At 35.3% G+C, this 16,227-nt stretch overlaps 1 protein-coding gene across 2 annotated transcripts in view; it reads right to left on the reverse strand.

Annotated features, from left to right (window-relative positions):
* DPYD (dihydropyrimidine dehydrogenase) overlaps positions 1 to 16,227 on the reverse strand; it is a 1,077,299-nt gene that overhangs the window by 988,533 nt on the left and 72,539 nt on the right. For both annotated transcript variants that reach the window (XM_072644083.1, XM_072644082.1), the window contains exon 2: positions 4,190 to 4,300. In XM_072644083.1, coding sequence (XP_072500184.1) covers positions 4,190 to 4,209 — 20 coding nt within the window. In that variant the 5' untranslated portion in view covers positions 4,210 to 4,300. The remainder of the gene's footprint in view (positions 1 to 4,189; positions 4,301 to 16,227) is intronic.

Consider the following 16,227-nt stretch of genomic DNA (forward strand, 5'->3'; position numbering starts at 1 on the left):
GAGTTGTTGTGAGGATCAAATGAGATGATATTTGTAAAGCACTTGGTACAATACGGCTATTGTTGGTGTGTCAATCACCAAAATTAAAACCATTTTGTAGCAGTCCTTTCACTTGAATGTGTGAAAAGACATTCTTGTCTTTCTATAGGGTAAGATGGGAAACCTCATTTTTTAGATAGGCATTTTCTTCTATGAATTGAAAGTTTTAAATCATACAAAGCATTGCATCTGTGTTCATAATATGTGAATATATTTATATGTATATGTAAATATACATATTGTTCATATCCCTATTCTAATGTAAGATATTTCTAAATAAAATTACATAAAGTATATATACACACACATACATAAATACATACATATAAAGGGCTTACAGGAATATCACTAGTACAGTAGTTAGTAAGGAATCTATCTACATTTTTGTTTTGAAATTATATTACCTTTTTAATTAATAAAAATCATTTTTTTCTCCCTCCCACGACCACCTCCCCATTGGGGAAAAAAAGAAAAATAAGAAACAAAGTTCTTATAAGGTTTGTAGTGAGGATAAATTGTAGCAATATTTGTAAAGCACTTTAAGTCCCTATATAAATATTGGTTATTATTACTCTTAATTATTCTCAGTGTAACAAGTCAAGCAAAATCAATTCCTCCATTGTCCATATTCAAAAGATGTATGTGTCAATCTGTACCTGAATCCATCACATCTCTATAAGGAAATAGGTAGCATATTTTATTTATCATGGCTTCTCTGGAATCATGGTTGATCGGTGCATTCATCAAAGCTCTTAAGTCTTTCAAAGTTGTTTGCATTTAGAGTATTTCATATGTACAAATATATGCATGCATGTATACACATATGTAGTATAAATGTTCACAGTATAAATGTAGTATATATAGCATATACTGTACATTATAAATTAGAGGTAAAAAATTATTATAGTGTATATTGTATAAATTATTGTTCAAATTATTCTTGTTGTATAAGTTATTCTCCTTGTTCCTTGCACTTCACTATTCTCATCAGAAAAGTTAATCCTGTAGATAGCAACCTGCTTAAATATCTTTGATTTGGAAAATTTTCCTTCAAAGGGTCATTTCAGCTTTCATGGAATGGGCATGCTGGGAGAGTGATCAATTACCTCACTCAGTACATTTCTTTCCAAATCAATTTTAGACCCTTACTTCCTTTGCCTCTTTCTCTTCCTTTTTCAGACTCCATTTTTGAGTTAAAGCCTCTAATTTTTTACTATCTAAATGAGACTCTACTGTGTATTTTTATATCTCCACAAATAAACTTTAGTTTGGGAACTTCCTACACCAAAGTCAAAAATTAAAGTGATAAATACAAAGGAGTTGTCTGAGGTACTAAAAATTTGAGTAACTTGCTCAGGGCCACACAAGTCTTAAGTTCCAGATACACAGGCCTTCCTGACTCAATCTAGCATCCCTGCCAGACCAACAACTAGCTTTAAGTTTTGTTTAAATAAAATGGGTTTGGTTTTTATTTAGCTTTGTTTTGTTTTAAGAAGCATCCCATACATAAGCTGTATACTAGACTACTTTAAGGTAGTAAGGTATATGCTTACTCAATTACCAAATCATAGTATTTTGAGAACCAATCACTTCCTTCATTGTTTCTATATACAACACTCCTGGTATATATGTGTGTGTATATGTATATGTGTGTATATGTATGTGTAGATATAATATGCATGTACATGTGTGTATATGCATATGTATGTGTATATATGTGCATATATGTATTATGTACGTGTGCATATATGTGTATGTATATATAAAATTAAATAAATTGGGAGATGTATATCAAAATATCAACTTAATTTAGGGAAAAAATCCAAACCAAAAATCATTGATCTGTTTACTTCTTCCAGTCTCATGAGAATGATTTTTAAAGGAAAAAGACATCATTTCTTATTCATCTAAAGAGCCTGTTTGTATAAGTTCTTGTTGAATATGAAAACAGAGTGATGGTGGCTTTTTTTAATTTGGAAAGGAAAATTCATCCTATAGGTATGTATGGAAGAGAATTACTAGTTGCTTTGAATTACAAATTTATAATACTTTCATTTTGTTGCTTCAGATAAAAAATCTGTGAAAAATTTTGCTATGTGAATGATTTCTCCATCCCTGTACAGAATGGCTACTAAAGTGAACTCTTCTTTTTCTTCTATGATAAAGAAGTTAATCCAACTTGAAATGTTTTCTATGTCCAGACATTTTGAAAAAATCTTTCAGGAAATGTCTTGGATAATTTTGACCAGAATCAATCAATCACTCAATAATAAAGCATTTATTAAATATATTCTAAATGCTTGGAATACAATGAAAAGGGAAATACAGTCCCTGACTTGAAGAAACTTGTATGAGGGAATATATACACATATGTATACTGGTATATATACATATATGTGTGTACACTCGGATATATTATACATGTGCATGCATATATGTACATATTTATATACACATACACTTGTACATATGTATACATACATATATTCAGTCGTTTTTATTCATGTCTGACTCTCTGTGACCCCATTTTTGGTTTTCTTGGCAAAGATGTTGGAGCGGTTTGCCATTTCCTTCTCCAGCTCATTTTGTGATGAGGAAACTGAGGTAAACAAAGTTAAGTGACTTGCCCAGGGTCACACAGCTGGTATCTGAGGCCAGATTTATTTCTATCCACTGTACCATCTAGCTGCCCCACTAATCCATCATCCAGGGAACCTCCCTATTGTCCAGAAGAAGATAAGGATTGTAATACTCCTTGGTCACCATAACCTGACTTGAGTCCCAAAGTCATTCCACCTGACAATGGCAACCTTTCTATGAGGCTCTCTCAGCATATGAAAATTATTTTCCACTTTTAAGAGACCTTGCTTGATAACTAGACATTATCTGGAAACCTTCCCAGATTAACCTTCTATTGCTTTCTGCAAAAATAACCTGTAGTGTGAAAAAAGATATTGCCTCATTGAGTTTTAGGACTTAAGAACACTGACAAGGGTTCTTGCTTAGATTCTGTTAATAATTAGAAAATGCTCTTCTGCTATTTAATAAATGAGGAGAAAAGTATTGCTAATAACAGTATGAGGGTAGCTAGATGGTGCAGTAGAAAGAGTTCCAGGCCTGGAGTCAGAATGATTCACTTTCCTGAGTTCAAATCTGGCCTCAGACACTTACTAGTGGTATGATCCTGGGCCAGTCACTTAATCCTATTTGCCTCAGTTTCCTCATCTGTAAAATGAGCTGGAAAAGGAAATGGGCAACCACTCCAGGATCTTTGCTAAGAAAACCCCAAATAGGGTCACAGAGAGTAGGACATGACTGAAAAGACTGAACAGGAAGAGTATCACTGGCAAATCTGTAGATGGAAATAAAGTTCTTGGGAGAAAAACACTGAATATATCACTATTTAGATAAATTTTTAGCATGGAAAATTAGAAATAATTAAATGATTTCCATCTGTATACTTCAACTAAATGTATTTTATAAACATTTTGAACTCAGGGAATTTGGAACATTTTAGAACAATCACAATTGGGATTATGCAATATCTACATTCCTAAGAGTGATGCTTGGCCTTCTGTTAGGCCTTAAGTGTTCTAAACATGTCCATTTTTTTAACCACTGACTGACCTACCTATATACCAAGAAATCTCTATGTACCCAATGACTAACTTTGTCAGCTACACTTAGGGTTAGGAATGCAAGGTTAGCACTTAGCTTAGCAACCTTCTTTTAAATTCACGTATTCACTTAGCAAACTTTACTAATCACACTTCCCTTGTGGTTGATAAATCCAGATCATCTGCTGACTGACTACTCTTAAGATCTCCCTCCTACCAAGTCCATGTAAATCTGCCTAGCAATAGCAAACAGATATATAAGGCCAAGGGATCTAGGAAAACTGTTCTTTTGATCTGGATAAACCCAAAGTCCTCCTCCTCACCATTATGTGCCTGTAGACAGCGGAGCCACACACAAGTTTACAATCCTTTGCATAATAAACTGTTTGCCTCACATACCTTGGAGTGTTTATATTCCTTTTCAGCATCTCCTCATCCACAATTCCTTCACACTAAGTAAGATTAAAATCTAGATTCTTCAGGGTGAATATGAATAGAATTTTTATATGAAATCATGCTTGAGCAGTACTTACAGAGCAGTTTTTATCCGCATTTCTTTTCCAATGTTTCTTGTCTAATTTCTTACTTGATGTGGAATGAACTGTGGCATAATTTTGCATCCGAGGATTTAATCCCAGGATATTCTGTATAAAGAGAAAAAAAAGCTCAATATTTCATATTTAAAAATAACAAAATTTTAAGCAAATCAATATATTTCCTTGTCTTCAAAAATGAAAATACCATGTACATAATAAGAATAAAATTTGAATATGTACACAGCAATTTCACTGACCTTGCTAAAGTAACAAAAAAATTTAAATTAAACTGCACTGTGTGCATGCAATACTTCCCAAACTTTGAATTTTATCACCAATATTTTCATGCTGCTACATGGCTGTAATAATGCCTAAATATCCAAAGAATCAAAATTGGAGGTCACCTAAAGGTAACAGAAAACTACATGTTGGGTATAAAGAGCTTTTGGCATATAACAAAAATTGCACCAAAAAATGGATATAAAAGATACCCTGGAAGAATGGTATGATATAGTATGACTAGAAAAGAAAATGAGTCAGAGTAGAAGCAAGCAACATTAGAATTTAAGTACATTGTAAGTAGAGATTGTTTCATTCCTTGTACCTTGAACACCTAGCAAAGTAAGTGGAAAATAACAGATACTTAATCAATATTTTTTTGATTGATAACAGATAGATAGTGTGTATTATCCACTGGTACCTACTTAATATCGAGAAACCTAAAGAAAAAACACAAATTAGGTCATCTGTTGGGGTTCCTGGAAAATACAGGGAAGACTCAGAGTCACCAAGGTTTAAATTGGCATTCAGCCATCAAAGTCTTGAAATGTTCAAAACAAAGTGGGAGTAATACACTAAAAAAAAATTATAGTATCATAGATCTAGCCATGGTAGGATTATTTAGTTCAATTTGGTAGCTCAGAGCACAAGTCTGTCCATATTGAGTGACTTAAACAAGTTCACAAATCTACTAACTGATGGAGCCAAGATTTAATATCAGGTTTGCTGACTGAAAACATAGCAATCCTGCCACTGTTCCACTCTGTTTAGTGGCAAGGAATGTGAAGTTCAAGGTATAGACAACTCATTCATTAAATTTGCAGGGAAAGACAAAGAAGATGGTGGCTTCAGTAAGCAACATATTATAGGAGACTTTTTTCCCCCAAGGACAGAGTAGATCAGGGATGGGGAATCTTTGGCTTCAAGGTCACATGTGGCCCACTAGATCTTCAAGTTTGGCCCTTTGACTGAATCCAAACTTCACAAAACAAATCCCCTTAATAAAAGTATTTGTTCTACAAAACTTGGACTCAGTCAAAAGGCAGCAACCAAGGACCTAGAAGGCCACATGTGGCCTCAGGTTCCCCACCCCTGGGTTAGATAGAATATATTTGAAAGCAAAAAGAAACAGCAGTGTAGAGAAAGAAATCAGATTATATAACATGCTGTAGGAAGAGAATATTTGAATGTGTAAGGCCTAGGTGGAGGTGAATAACATTGAGAATATGGTGATATGGATTAGTTTTATAAAGGAAATGTGATACCTTTTGGAAGAAAGGAAGGAAAGAAGAAAGTACAAAGATAGAGACATTTTGAAATGGAGAATAGAGAAGATGAGAACATATCCTCACTCTTTGCAAATCAGCAGGAAGACGCCAACTGTTAGCAGGAAGAGTATATTTACATAGCTGGGGATTATCAGTTAAAACAATGCAGTCCCTCCAGAAATGTGGTGGTAGGTATTAAACACAATAGTTAACATGTTATCTTATCAGTGTAGAGGCAGCTAGGTAAGGCAGTGGGCAGCATGCTAAGCCTGGAGTCAGGAAGACCTGAGTTTAAATCTAACCTCAGACACTTACTAGTTATGTGATCCCCTGGGCACATTGTTTAATCCTGTTTGCCTCAGTTTCCTCATCTGTAGAATGAACAGGAGAAGAAAATGGCAAACCATTCTAGTATCTTTGCCAAGAAAATCCCTACTGTTGGACACAACTAAACAACTGAACAACAACAACCATAACATTCATGTGACCCGGGGTTACCTTTGTCTCCCTCAGTTGTCTCAACTTTAAAAGGGGATCGTTATAATAGCTACTTCACAGCATTGCTATAAGGATCAAGTGAGATATCTGTAAAGTGCTTAAGATGGTGCTTAGCACACAGTGGCTGCTTATTAAATGTTTCTTCCCTTCTTTTTCTTCTATATTGGACTATGGTCTGCTTCATTCTGGATACTATAGGTCCCAATGCTACATAAGACCACTGTTTTTTAGCTGCCATGACACACTATTCACTCCTATTCAGCTTGCAATTTAATGAAACTCCTAGAATGTTTTCAAATGAACAAATCTATCAAAGTACAGTCTTTTCATGCCTTCCCAATCCTGTACTTGTGAAGTGTATTTTAAAACTCAAATTTAGGCATGATATTGAGCACTCCTGCTATCTTTTCTATCTCTGTACTATAGTCATTGCAGAAGTGGGAGGATAACACACAGGACTGAGGGACGATTTTAAATGTGTATTACCACACCATATTCTGTATCCAGCCAAAAAAATTCACCAAGAAAAAAAACCAAGAAGGTAAAATATCCACCATCTGGTGGCTGAAATTTTGGTGACAAGACTCTCCACAGTTAGGTAGGATATGGTGAAAGCATTCACATTCTCTCTTACCTAATCCACATTTCAAATCTTGTCAATTTGTTATAATCTTTGGGAACCTGTTTTTGTTTTTTGTTTTGCTTTGCTTTACTTTGTTTTGTTTTGTTTTAGCCTTCAAAAGCATAAGTTTGCATCTATACCATACTAAGAAATCACACTAGGGCTTATGTGAAAGTTTCTTGTGACTTTGAGAATTCTTTTCCTCAGTAAGTCTAAGACCTACCTAAATTTGCTACTATGTCATCTAAGGAATAATTAATGCTTTTATATCAGTCATGATTAACATCATGTTTTCTCAAGATAACAATGATGAATCTGGATTATGTTCATATATCTAAATCTTCCATTCATAAAGGTTGAAATAATCAGATTGGGTCAGAGGTCTATAATGGTAATTTAAATGAGAAGATCTTTCCCATTCATTAATAGGCCCATCCTCGCTTAAGTCATATGGAAGCCTGAGTCACATGAGTCTAAATCACATGGAACAGGAAGGGGTGGAGCTGGAGCAGAGCTGAGAGGAAATTTGCTCAGAGCAGTCAGAACTGAGAGAGAGAGAGAGAGAAAGCAGGCAGCTGGCCAGTGTGAGTGAGAGCTTATTTGTAATTTGTTTAAGGGAGCTGGTTTGTGGGAAGTCTAGCAGGAAGGCTTGGGGATGGTGTGGTCCTCTGCAGTTATTGTGTATAGATTTCTTTGTTACTATGTTACTTTGTTACTATGTTATTACAATGGATTTGTCTTTCTAGTGCCTGAATAAAAGCTTTGGTTCTGTCTTTCATGTGGAGAGTCTGTTGAATTTTCCGATTCAGAATTGTGCCATTATATGCATGGCCACTGTAGACGCTATGAATATCGTGTTGGCACTGCAAGGTCACAGCTTTGTTATTTTGATTGCACAGACGTAGACTATGTGATGTTGCAGTCAACTCTTTATAATACAAGGCAGTTAATTCAACCTGTTGATGATTTAGAATGCTGTTTCTGCTATACAACATAAAACCAAGAACTAAATTCCACATTTCCTTCTATACTTATTAGGAAAGAAGGTAGCCTTTCCTATTGCCGTTCAGACTAACAATCATGACGAACAAGGTGTCATAGAGAAGAGCAAAGGATCTAGATGCAAGATCCAGGTTTAATCTGGGACTTGTCTCTTACAAGCTGTGTGACTTTGGTCAAGTCACAAACTCTCATCTTCAGTCCCTTTAAATATAAGATTATCATTGTAGTACAAGGATAATCTACCTTGCAAGGTTGCTATCAAGATGAAATGGGAAAATGTGTGTAACGTAGCTTATAAATTTTAGAGTATTACGTAAAAGGGAATTGTATATGAGCACAAGATCAGAAATATGTCACCATCCAACAGGGATGTCTTCTGCTCTACTAGCATTAAATTCAGGAAAGACAGTCCAATTTAATTCATTCCATTTTCATATGATTTTCCGAAGTGATTTAAATTCCATGCAACTGATTAGCAGTGAAATTGAGTTAACAGTCTGAATCTCCAAGGAATGTAAAAAACAAAAGAAACACCTCATTTAGACGTCATTGTTGATTGCAAAATAAGCAAACTTTAATCACAGAGGATGGCCCCTCAATTCCATCTTTGATAGTGGTGCCAGGAACACATGTTTATTCTCCTTGTTTTCCAGCCAAAAAGGATTAGGGATACATAATATTAACTTTTTCTAAAGTTATTAGATTTACATTATTTTTCTTTTATTACCTGCAAAGGTTTTACAAGTCCCAAATACTTTCTACACAGTTTTGTGAAGCAGCACTTATTTTCACTTTATGGCTGTACATTTGCCTGAAAATCATCTGAAGGTACTTTAATGCCTTCCTACACAGATTTTCCAAATCTCATGCAGATTATCCCTACTAAAGAGCAGACTGGTGAGTACGCTGGGAAAGCCCTGAACAGAGTAATGAGAGCCTTGGGTTTGAATATGGATTGGATTGGATGGTCCCTGAAGTCTCTTCCATCTCTTAAATACTGTGTTCTAAGAATTCATAAACACTGCCTCTGATATTAACTGCTTGTGTTACGGTGGGAAAATCATTACAAAATCTTTTAACTTCAGTTTTCTAATCTGAAAACTAGAGACAGCTAGGTGGTATAGTGGATAGAGTGCTGGGTCTGGAGTATAGAAAACCTGAGTTCAAATGTGAACTCAGACACTTTCAGCTATGTGACCTTGGGTAAGTCATTTTATTTCTATCTTAAAAATGGGAATAACAGCAACAAACTCTCACAGTTCTTGAGTATAAAATGAAATATTTGTAAAGGATTTCATAAAATTTAAAGTGCTATATAAATGCTAGCTATTGTTTATCATTAAAGTGCAGGTACTACTACAAATATTACCTACCTCATAGGATTCTTGTTAGAATCAAATGAGATGTCTACAGCACTTTGTAGAATTTTAAAATCATTAAAGGGAATTAGATGGGAAAATGGATGGGATACTGGACTTGAGGGTCAGGAAGAGCCAGGTTCAAATTCTGCTCGAGATACTTACTAGTTGGGTGACGCTGGGGGACAATAATAATGCCTACCTCCCAGGGATGCTGTGAGGACCAAATGGATATGAAGCACTTTGAAAATTCTCAGGTGCCAGCTAGGATTTGGTTAGGATTGAATTTTCATTTCGCTGCCAGATCATTTAGAGGAAAAAACAGTGGGTTAGGAGTCAGCATAGCTAGATAATTATTCTGGCTATACCAAGTCAGTCCAAAAACATTTATTAAGCGCCTACTGTGTACCATGCATGGTGCTAAGTGCTAGGGATACAAAGACAATTAAAACTCAATTGTTGCCCTCAAGGAGCTTACAGTTTAATAAGGGAGACGCCTGAAAACAAAAATGTACAAATAAAATAGACTAGATAAATGGGGGATAAAAGATGAGATTTCATCTAGGACTTGAAGGAAGTCACACAACAAAAATTAGGAAAAGGAATCCAGATATATGGAACTGCCAGTGAAAAGACTTAGAGTCTAGAGAGGAAACTTCTTAGAGTAATAACAAGAAGGCCAATGTCTATTACAGAGTGTGTGGTGGGGAATAAGGTATAAGAAGGCTGGGAAGGTAGAAAGGAAGCACTAGTAATTGATGTTGGGCAAATCACTTATTTTCCCCAGGTCATAGTTTTCTGATCTGTCAGAAAAATGTGTTCTAATAGATCACAGAAACATGAGTTTAGAGGCCACTGAGTTCCATCCCTTCATGTAGCAGGAAACTGAGGCACAGTGAAGTTAAGTGATTTGTCTCAATGACATCTAGAATCTCTCCAAACTCACATTTTATGATTCTGTAACTGACAAGAAGGAAAAAAAGTTGAATATCATAGGTCCCTATACCTATACATTGAATGGTGACTTTTCCTTCCCTGTCTGCTGTTCAGGGAAAAAAAAACCACAACAAAATAAAGCAAAAAACCTGTTCTTTCAATCAAAAAGTAGCCTCAATCTTTTTTTTTTTAGTAGCCTTTAGTATGGATGTATACTACAAAGCTTTCTGAAAGAGTAAATAGAGCATACTGGTTCCTTACCATTCAAACGTTTATTATATCATATTTATTGAGCAGAGAATATATACTTAGAACTCTGGCATTATAACCACTCTTCCTGTTCCCTTCACTAAGGCAATTATTTCTCTTTCTTGATTCCTATGTCATCATATAGAAGACCCTATTTTTACAGATCACAGAATTGACTAAAAAAACAAGGAATTACAAAATCTCTCATTCTTATTCCTGCAAACAAATTTTAAATTGGAGATTTGATTTGGTAGAGCCATCTTGAATGCTCTACTATAACAATGTGTCCCTTACGCAAATGTAAAATCATACATTCCTTGACAAATGCAACCAAATATAACTTTGTCAAACAATTCCAAGTATTAGTATCAAGGGAAGTATACAATATGAAAATTGATGCTCACAAAAGGAGTTTGGCACTATCATGAAAAGGGTTCAGTTCAAAATCCAAATGGATAAGAGAATACCTTGTATATTGTGAAGTTTCACCGATGTTCCTATTTGCAAATGTCATTGTTCTCAAAATAGTATACCCTAGAATATTATGAAGAGCTTCTTGAATAAGATGCATAATGGAAAAGACTTCAATTTATCTATGTACACTGGGACAAAAAAAAAAGCAATTGGATAAAAATAGTCTACCTTCAGAGTGCTAGGGTGGGGAACCTGCAGCCTTTGAGGCAACATGTGGCCTTCTAAGTCCTTGGTTGTGGCCTTTTGACTGAGTCCAAGTTTTACAGAACAAATCTTTTCAGTAAGGGAATTTGTTTTGTGAAGTTTGGATTCAGTCAAAGGGCCACACTTGAGGACCTAGAGGGCCCTGGTTCAGATTATGACATGTTACTGCATGGGGACTCCATCAACCTGGTCTATGAGAAGTTATATCTTGGAAAGACACTGCTCATGAGTAGTATATGGGGCTCAAAGTAAAATAAGGGGTCAATGGTGTAGAATGCATTTGGGAAATGACACAGTACTTTTGATAAATACAGGCTTCTTTCTGAAAAGGTTCCTTTTTTCTTTTTCTTTTTTTTTTAGCACAGCAGAGAGATGGATCACCTTGAAGCCAGGAAGACCTGGGTTCAATTTCCACCTCTATCCTATAATGGGTGTGTGATACTGGGCAAGTCATTTCTCAGTGATCTACATGGCTCTAAGTTGCAGAGGAGATGCAGACTTACAATGGTACAGGCATTTGACTCACTGGAGAATTTCACATACCAGTAAAAAACTGATCTAATCCCTATATCTATCCTTTACTTGGTGTGATGTGACTACAGATTTGAATTTCAGGTCCCTAAAGGATTTGTCACAGGTCACTCAAATGACAATGGGGAGATGCATGGTGGGCCTGGTTATATTACTATCAGATAACTTCAGAGAAGAAGAAGAAGGAGGAGAAAGAAGAGGAAGAAGGAGAAGAAGAAGAAGAAGAAGAAGAAGAAGAAGAAGAAGAGAAGAAGGAGGAGGAAGAGGAGGAGGAGAAGGAGGAGGAGGAGGAGGAGGAGGAGGAGGAGGAGGAGGAGGAGAAAGACATTATTAGTAAAAAAGTCTTGCTAGCAAAGGAAGTGGTTCCTCTGTGAGAAGTGTGAATGAAAGACAACAGAGAGACAGCCTCTGTGCTCCACTGGAACTTATAAGACATTGAAAATTCTGAAGCAAGGTCTCCTGAGGGCCCCTTGTAGAAGATATATGGAAAGACATGGAAGAATTATACTGGCTGAGCAAGTACAGATGAATTGTGACCTATTTCACTATAAGGAATGTACACATCAGTGAGATCATAAACAGAACCAAGTATCAAAAGATGTTACCTCTTCCTCTGATGTTTCATATGTAAAAGTCACCCTAGGTTCCTCAAAAACTATGCCAATAAATCAAAATCCCTGATGGATGCTACCAAGCTGGAAAATTTGATATAGAGTGAGTGAGAATCTAGGTATCAAACATCTGAAGACCAATCTAGATCATCATTAGCAGTTTTGATGATGTTTTGTTTTGTTTTTCCTGCTGCAATTACTGAAGTTTTTAAAACTTGTCTTCTGTCCTGCTGGGACCACTTTCCGATCTTGCTCTTTCAACGATTATGGAAAAATAGAAGAAAAGTAGGCGGAACTTACTATGAATTACATAGCTTTGGATCATCAACCAATAGTAATTTGACCACCGTTACTCTCAACGTGTTATTTCTTTCCAATAACCGATGCTACTGGAGTAATGGATACACATCCATATTGACATTTTGTACTAAATTATATCAGATAATGTAAAAAAGCTACAAACCAAAAGGATGGTGCACAGGTTCTGCTTAAAGAGACGATTTAAAGAAAAAACTAAAACAACTTTAACAAAAGTTTACAAAGCTTACTGCTTTGTAAATTTGTTGTAAACAACAGCACCATAGAGATTAATGCGATCACTTTTCTAGGGAAAACAAAAATTACTTCAAGGGACACTTGGTCATCTTAAATTGAAGTATTCATGATGAACATAAGCAAAAAAGATGACTGCAAAAGTAATTGCTGCTTCCATGCCAACTCTATTATAGAAAATGAAAAGTAAAGAAGCTCTACTTAGGACTTGCCAAGATCTCTCAAATTCAATTGACCTGTACTTTCATGTTCAACAACTTCATTGTAAAAATTGTCATGAGGAGAAAGACAAAAAAAATTGTTAGAAAATATGGCTTGGTACAATACATACAAACATCAATAGATATAACCTACATAAAAAATTCTAAAAGAAAAAATATGGCTTGGGAATGAAGGAATAAAAATGGTAAACACTTCCAGACTATTCAGAAGATTTAAACTCCATGTATTTGAATGCTTTCTTCAAGAAAAAAAGGGAGTAAGTAAATACAGTGAATATTCACTGATAGAATAATAACAATGACTATTTCCTAACAAACAGGAACTGACTGCGTATAGACCTAGTCCATTTGTCATTTGGGAATCAATTGTTTATAGGCTGCAGTCAGACTATGAGCTGAACGAAACAAAGGCCAAAGGAGATGCTACAGCAGAAGTAAGCATGGATTGATAGCATCAAGCAGTGAAGTACTCAGTTGAAAACGAACACATGGACGCTCTCCAGATTTGGAAAGGCAAGAACAATTAATTAAGCCATATTTATACTGCCTTCAGTGCTGATGTACCTAGCTGAGATGAGTTAACAAAATGGTCAGAACATTTGCAAGTTAGTATGTAGCATATGAGACAATGAGGAAGCGATCAATAGTCTAGGCTCCCTGGTCTGGGTGTTTTTCCCTCTTGAATGTCCTAGTGTTGCTCTGTATGGCCTGGGATTCTGTACTTCTAGGGAGGAAAATGAATTCAGAGCTCATGTGGATATCCATCTGTCCCTTTCCCCAGACCCCGGAATCAAGGGTGGTCCGCAGATAGGTCTTATACTGCTTGGGAGGAAAGAAGAAACAGCTAAAGTCAGTGTGGGAGGAGGAGGGAAGATTGGAGCAATGATGCTGTATCCTACATGTTTTGCCCTACAGTCAAGTATCTGATCTTTCTGATCTGAGCTCAATTCCCCATCACTAGGGAACAATGTTCATTGGCAGGCATCTTTGTGAAAGACTACAACAAAGATGGACGACTTCTTATTATAACAGCAACACCAAACACCTATTTAAATGAGCTGTCAACTATTTTTTAAAAATATGTAAAATGGATAAAAAACAAAGACATTGACCTTATCACTATTTTCTAGAGAAGTGAAGGATGACAGGATTTTTTTTTTCTTTTAGACTCAAACACAAATACAGGATAGAGAAAAGAAACAAAAACATATCATAAACTTAAATATTGGAACTTAAATACAAAGTGAGAAATGAAAAAAAAAGCATACCATGTGCATAGCAGAACATGAAAGAATTCAAAATATGTAACAATAAATTTTCATTTCAAGAAAGCCTGTATGATAAATAATATATGTTGTGTTGAGAACTGCTCATCTTTTCTCTGCTTCCTTGTAAGTTTTCTTTTGTTATCTGCCATGCACTCTTATATTTTGTTCTTTTTTTCCCTCTTCCCTCACCCCAGAAGGCTACAATTAAGGGAGGATATGTTTCTCTACAGCTACAGACACATAGATATATATTTTCCCGAATAAATTCTACTTCTGATCTTTGATTTTATATACATATATATATATATGTGCTTGTGTGTGTATGTATATATGTGTGTGTGTATCTAGTTTCCTATCCCTCCCTGCCTCTACTTTATTTCTACCAGCTACCTTGCCCTCCTATTACCTGCCTAGCCTCGCACCAAGGATTTCTCTGCTCTCCTCCCAATCCCATAAATCTAAACACCCTTCTATAGTCCTCTATAAACTATTCCTTCACCCTCCCCTCTAAAGATCCCTCCTTTGTCCTCTCCTGCCTCCTGATCCCTTTACTATTTTATTTCTTCTGAATTTAGAAGACTTTTATACTCTTCTAAACACATACATATTGTTCCCTCTTAAACCCATTCCTGATGAAAGTAGGTTACCAGAACTTTCAGCCCTCCTTCCCCACCTAATTCCTCTGTATCGATTCTTCCTCTTGCACCTCATTTGTATAAAATAATTACTCTATCTAGCTGTTCTTAGTTTTACTTTTTAAATTCATCATACTCAAGTTTACCCCAATCTTTCTTATGCTACCCAATTATTAATAAGAATCTTAGACATACATTTTACATTATATATAATATATGTATGTTTATATATATATGTACATATGTATATGTGTGTGTGTGTGTGTGTGTGTGTGTGTGTGTATTAAACAGTCTGTCCTTATTGAATCCCTTATAATGAGTCTTTGGTACTTTGTTATGTACCTCTTATTTTTCTTGGCTCTTGTATGTCAAATCTATTAAGTTCAGGGCACTTTTTTTTTAAAGCAAAGTCTTGAAAGTCTGACAGTTGATGAAATGTTCATTTTTTTTCATTCAGAATTATGCTTAACTTTTCTGGGTATGATATTTAGAGCCCCAGTTCTTTTGCTCTTCAATATATTGTGTTCCAAAACCTGCAGTCCTTTAATGTCTCCACTGCTAGGTCTTGTGTGTTTCTAATTGTGGCACCATCATATTTAAATTGTTTTACTCTTGTTGCTTTTAATATTTTATCCTCGAGTTGGGGGGGGGAGTTTAGAATTTGACTATAATATTCCTATGAGTTGTCCTCACAGGATCTCTTCTAAGTGGTAATCAACAGAATTTTTCTATTTCTACTCCAGCCTTGTTCTAATGCTTCTTGGCAATTTTCTTTAATTAATTTCTTATATTTTTTTATCAAGATTCATTTTTGACTATAACTAACTTTCAGTTAGTCTGATTATTTTTATGTTTTCTCTTTTTGATCTATTCTCCAGATCTATTGTTTTTCTCATAAGATGTTTCACTTTCTCTTTTATTTTTTCATTACTCATATTTTCTTTAATTATTTCTGGATCCCTTATAATTTTGCTGGCTTCACCTTGCCCAATTCTCATTTTCAAGTATTTTCTTCCTTAAGATTCTGGATCTCTTTTTCTAATTGGTTGACTTTCTTTTCATAACCTTGTTTTCTTGGATTATTCTTTGTTTTTAAGTTTTTCCTCCATCTCTGGATCATTTGATTTTTAAAGTCTTTTTTAAGATTTTCAATGAATTATTTTTTGAGTAGATGACCATGTACCGCTACTCTTTGGAGGATTCTTTACTTCAGTGTTCTCTTCTGAAGATGAACCCCTATCACCTCTATTCCCATAATGGCATTCTGTGGTTGGATTCTTTCTCTTTTGCCTGGGCATTTTTTATGGGAATAGCTTAATTTTTGTAA

The sequence above is a fragment of the Notamacropus eugenii genome, chromosome 2 (assembly GCF_028372415.1).
Source record: "Notamacropus eugenii isolate mMacEug1 chromosome 2, mMacEug1.pri_v2, whole genome shotgun sequence".
Taxonomy (NCBI): domain Eukaryota; kingdom Metazoa; phylum Chordata; class Mammalia; order Diprotodontia; family Macropodidae; genus Notamacropus; species Notamacropus eugenii.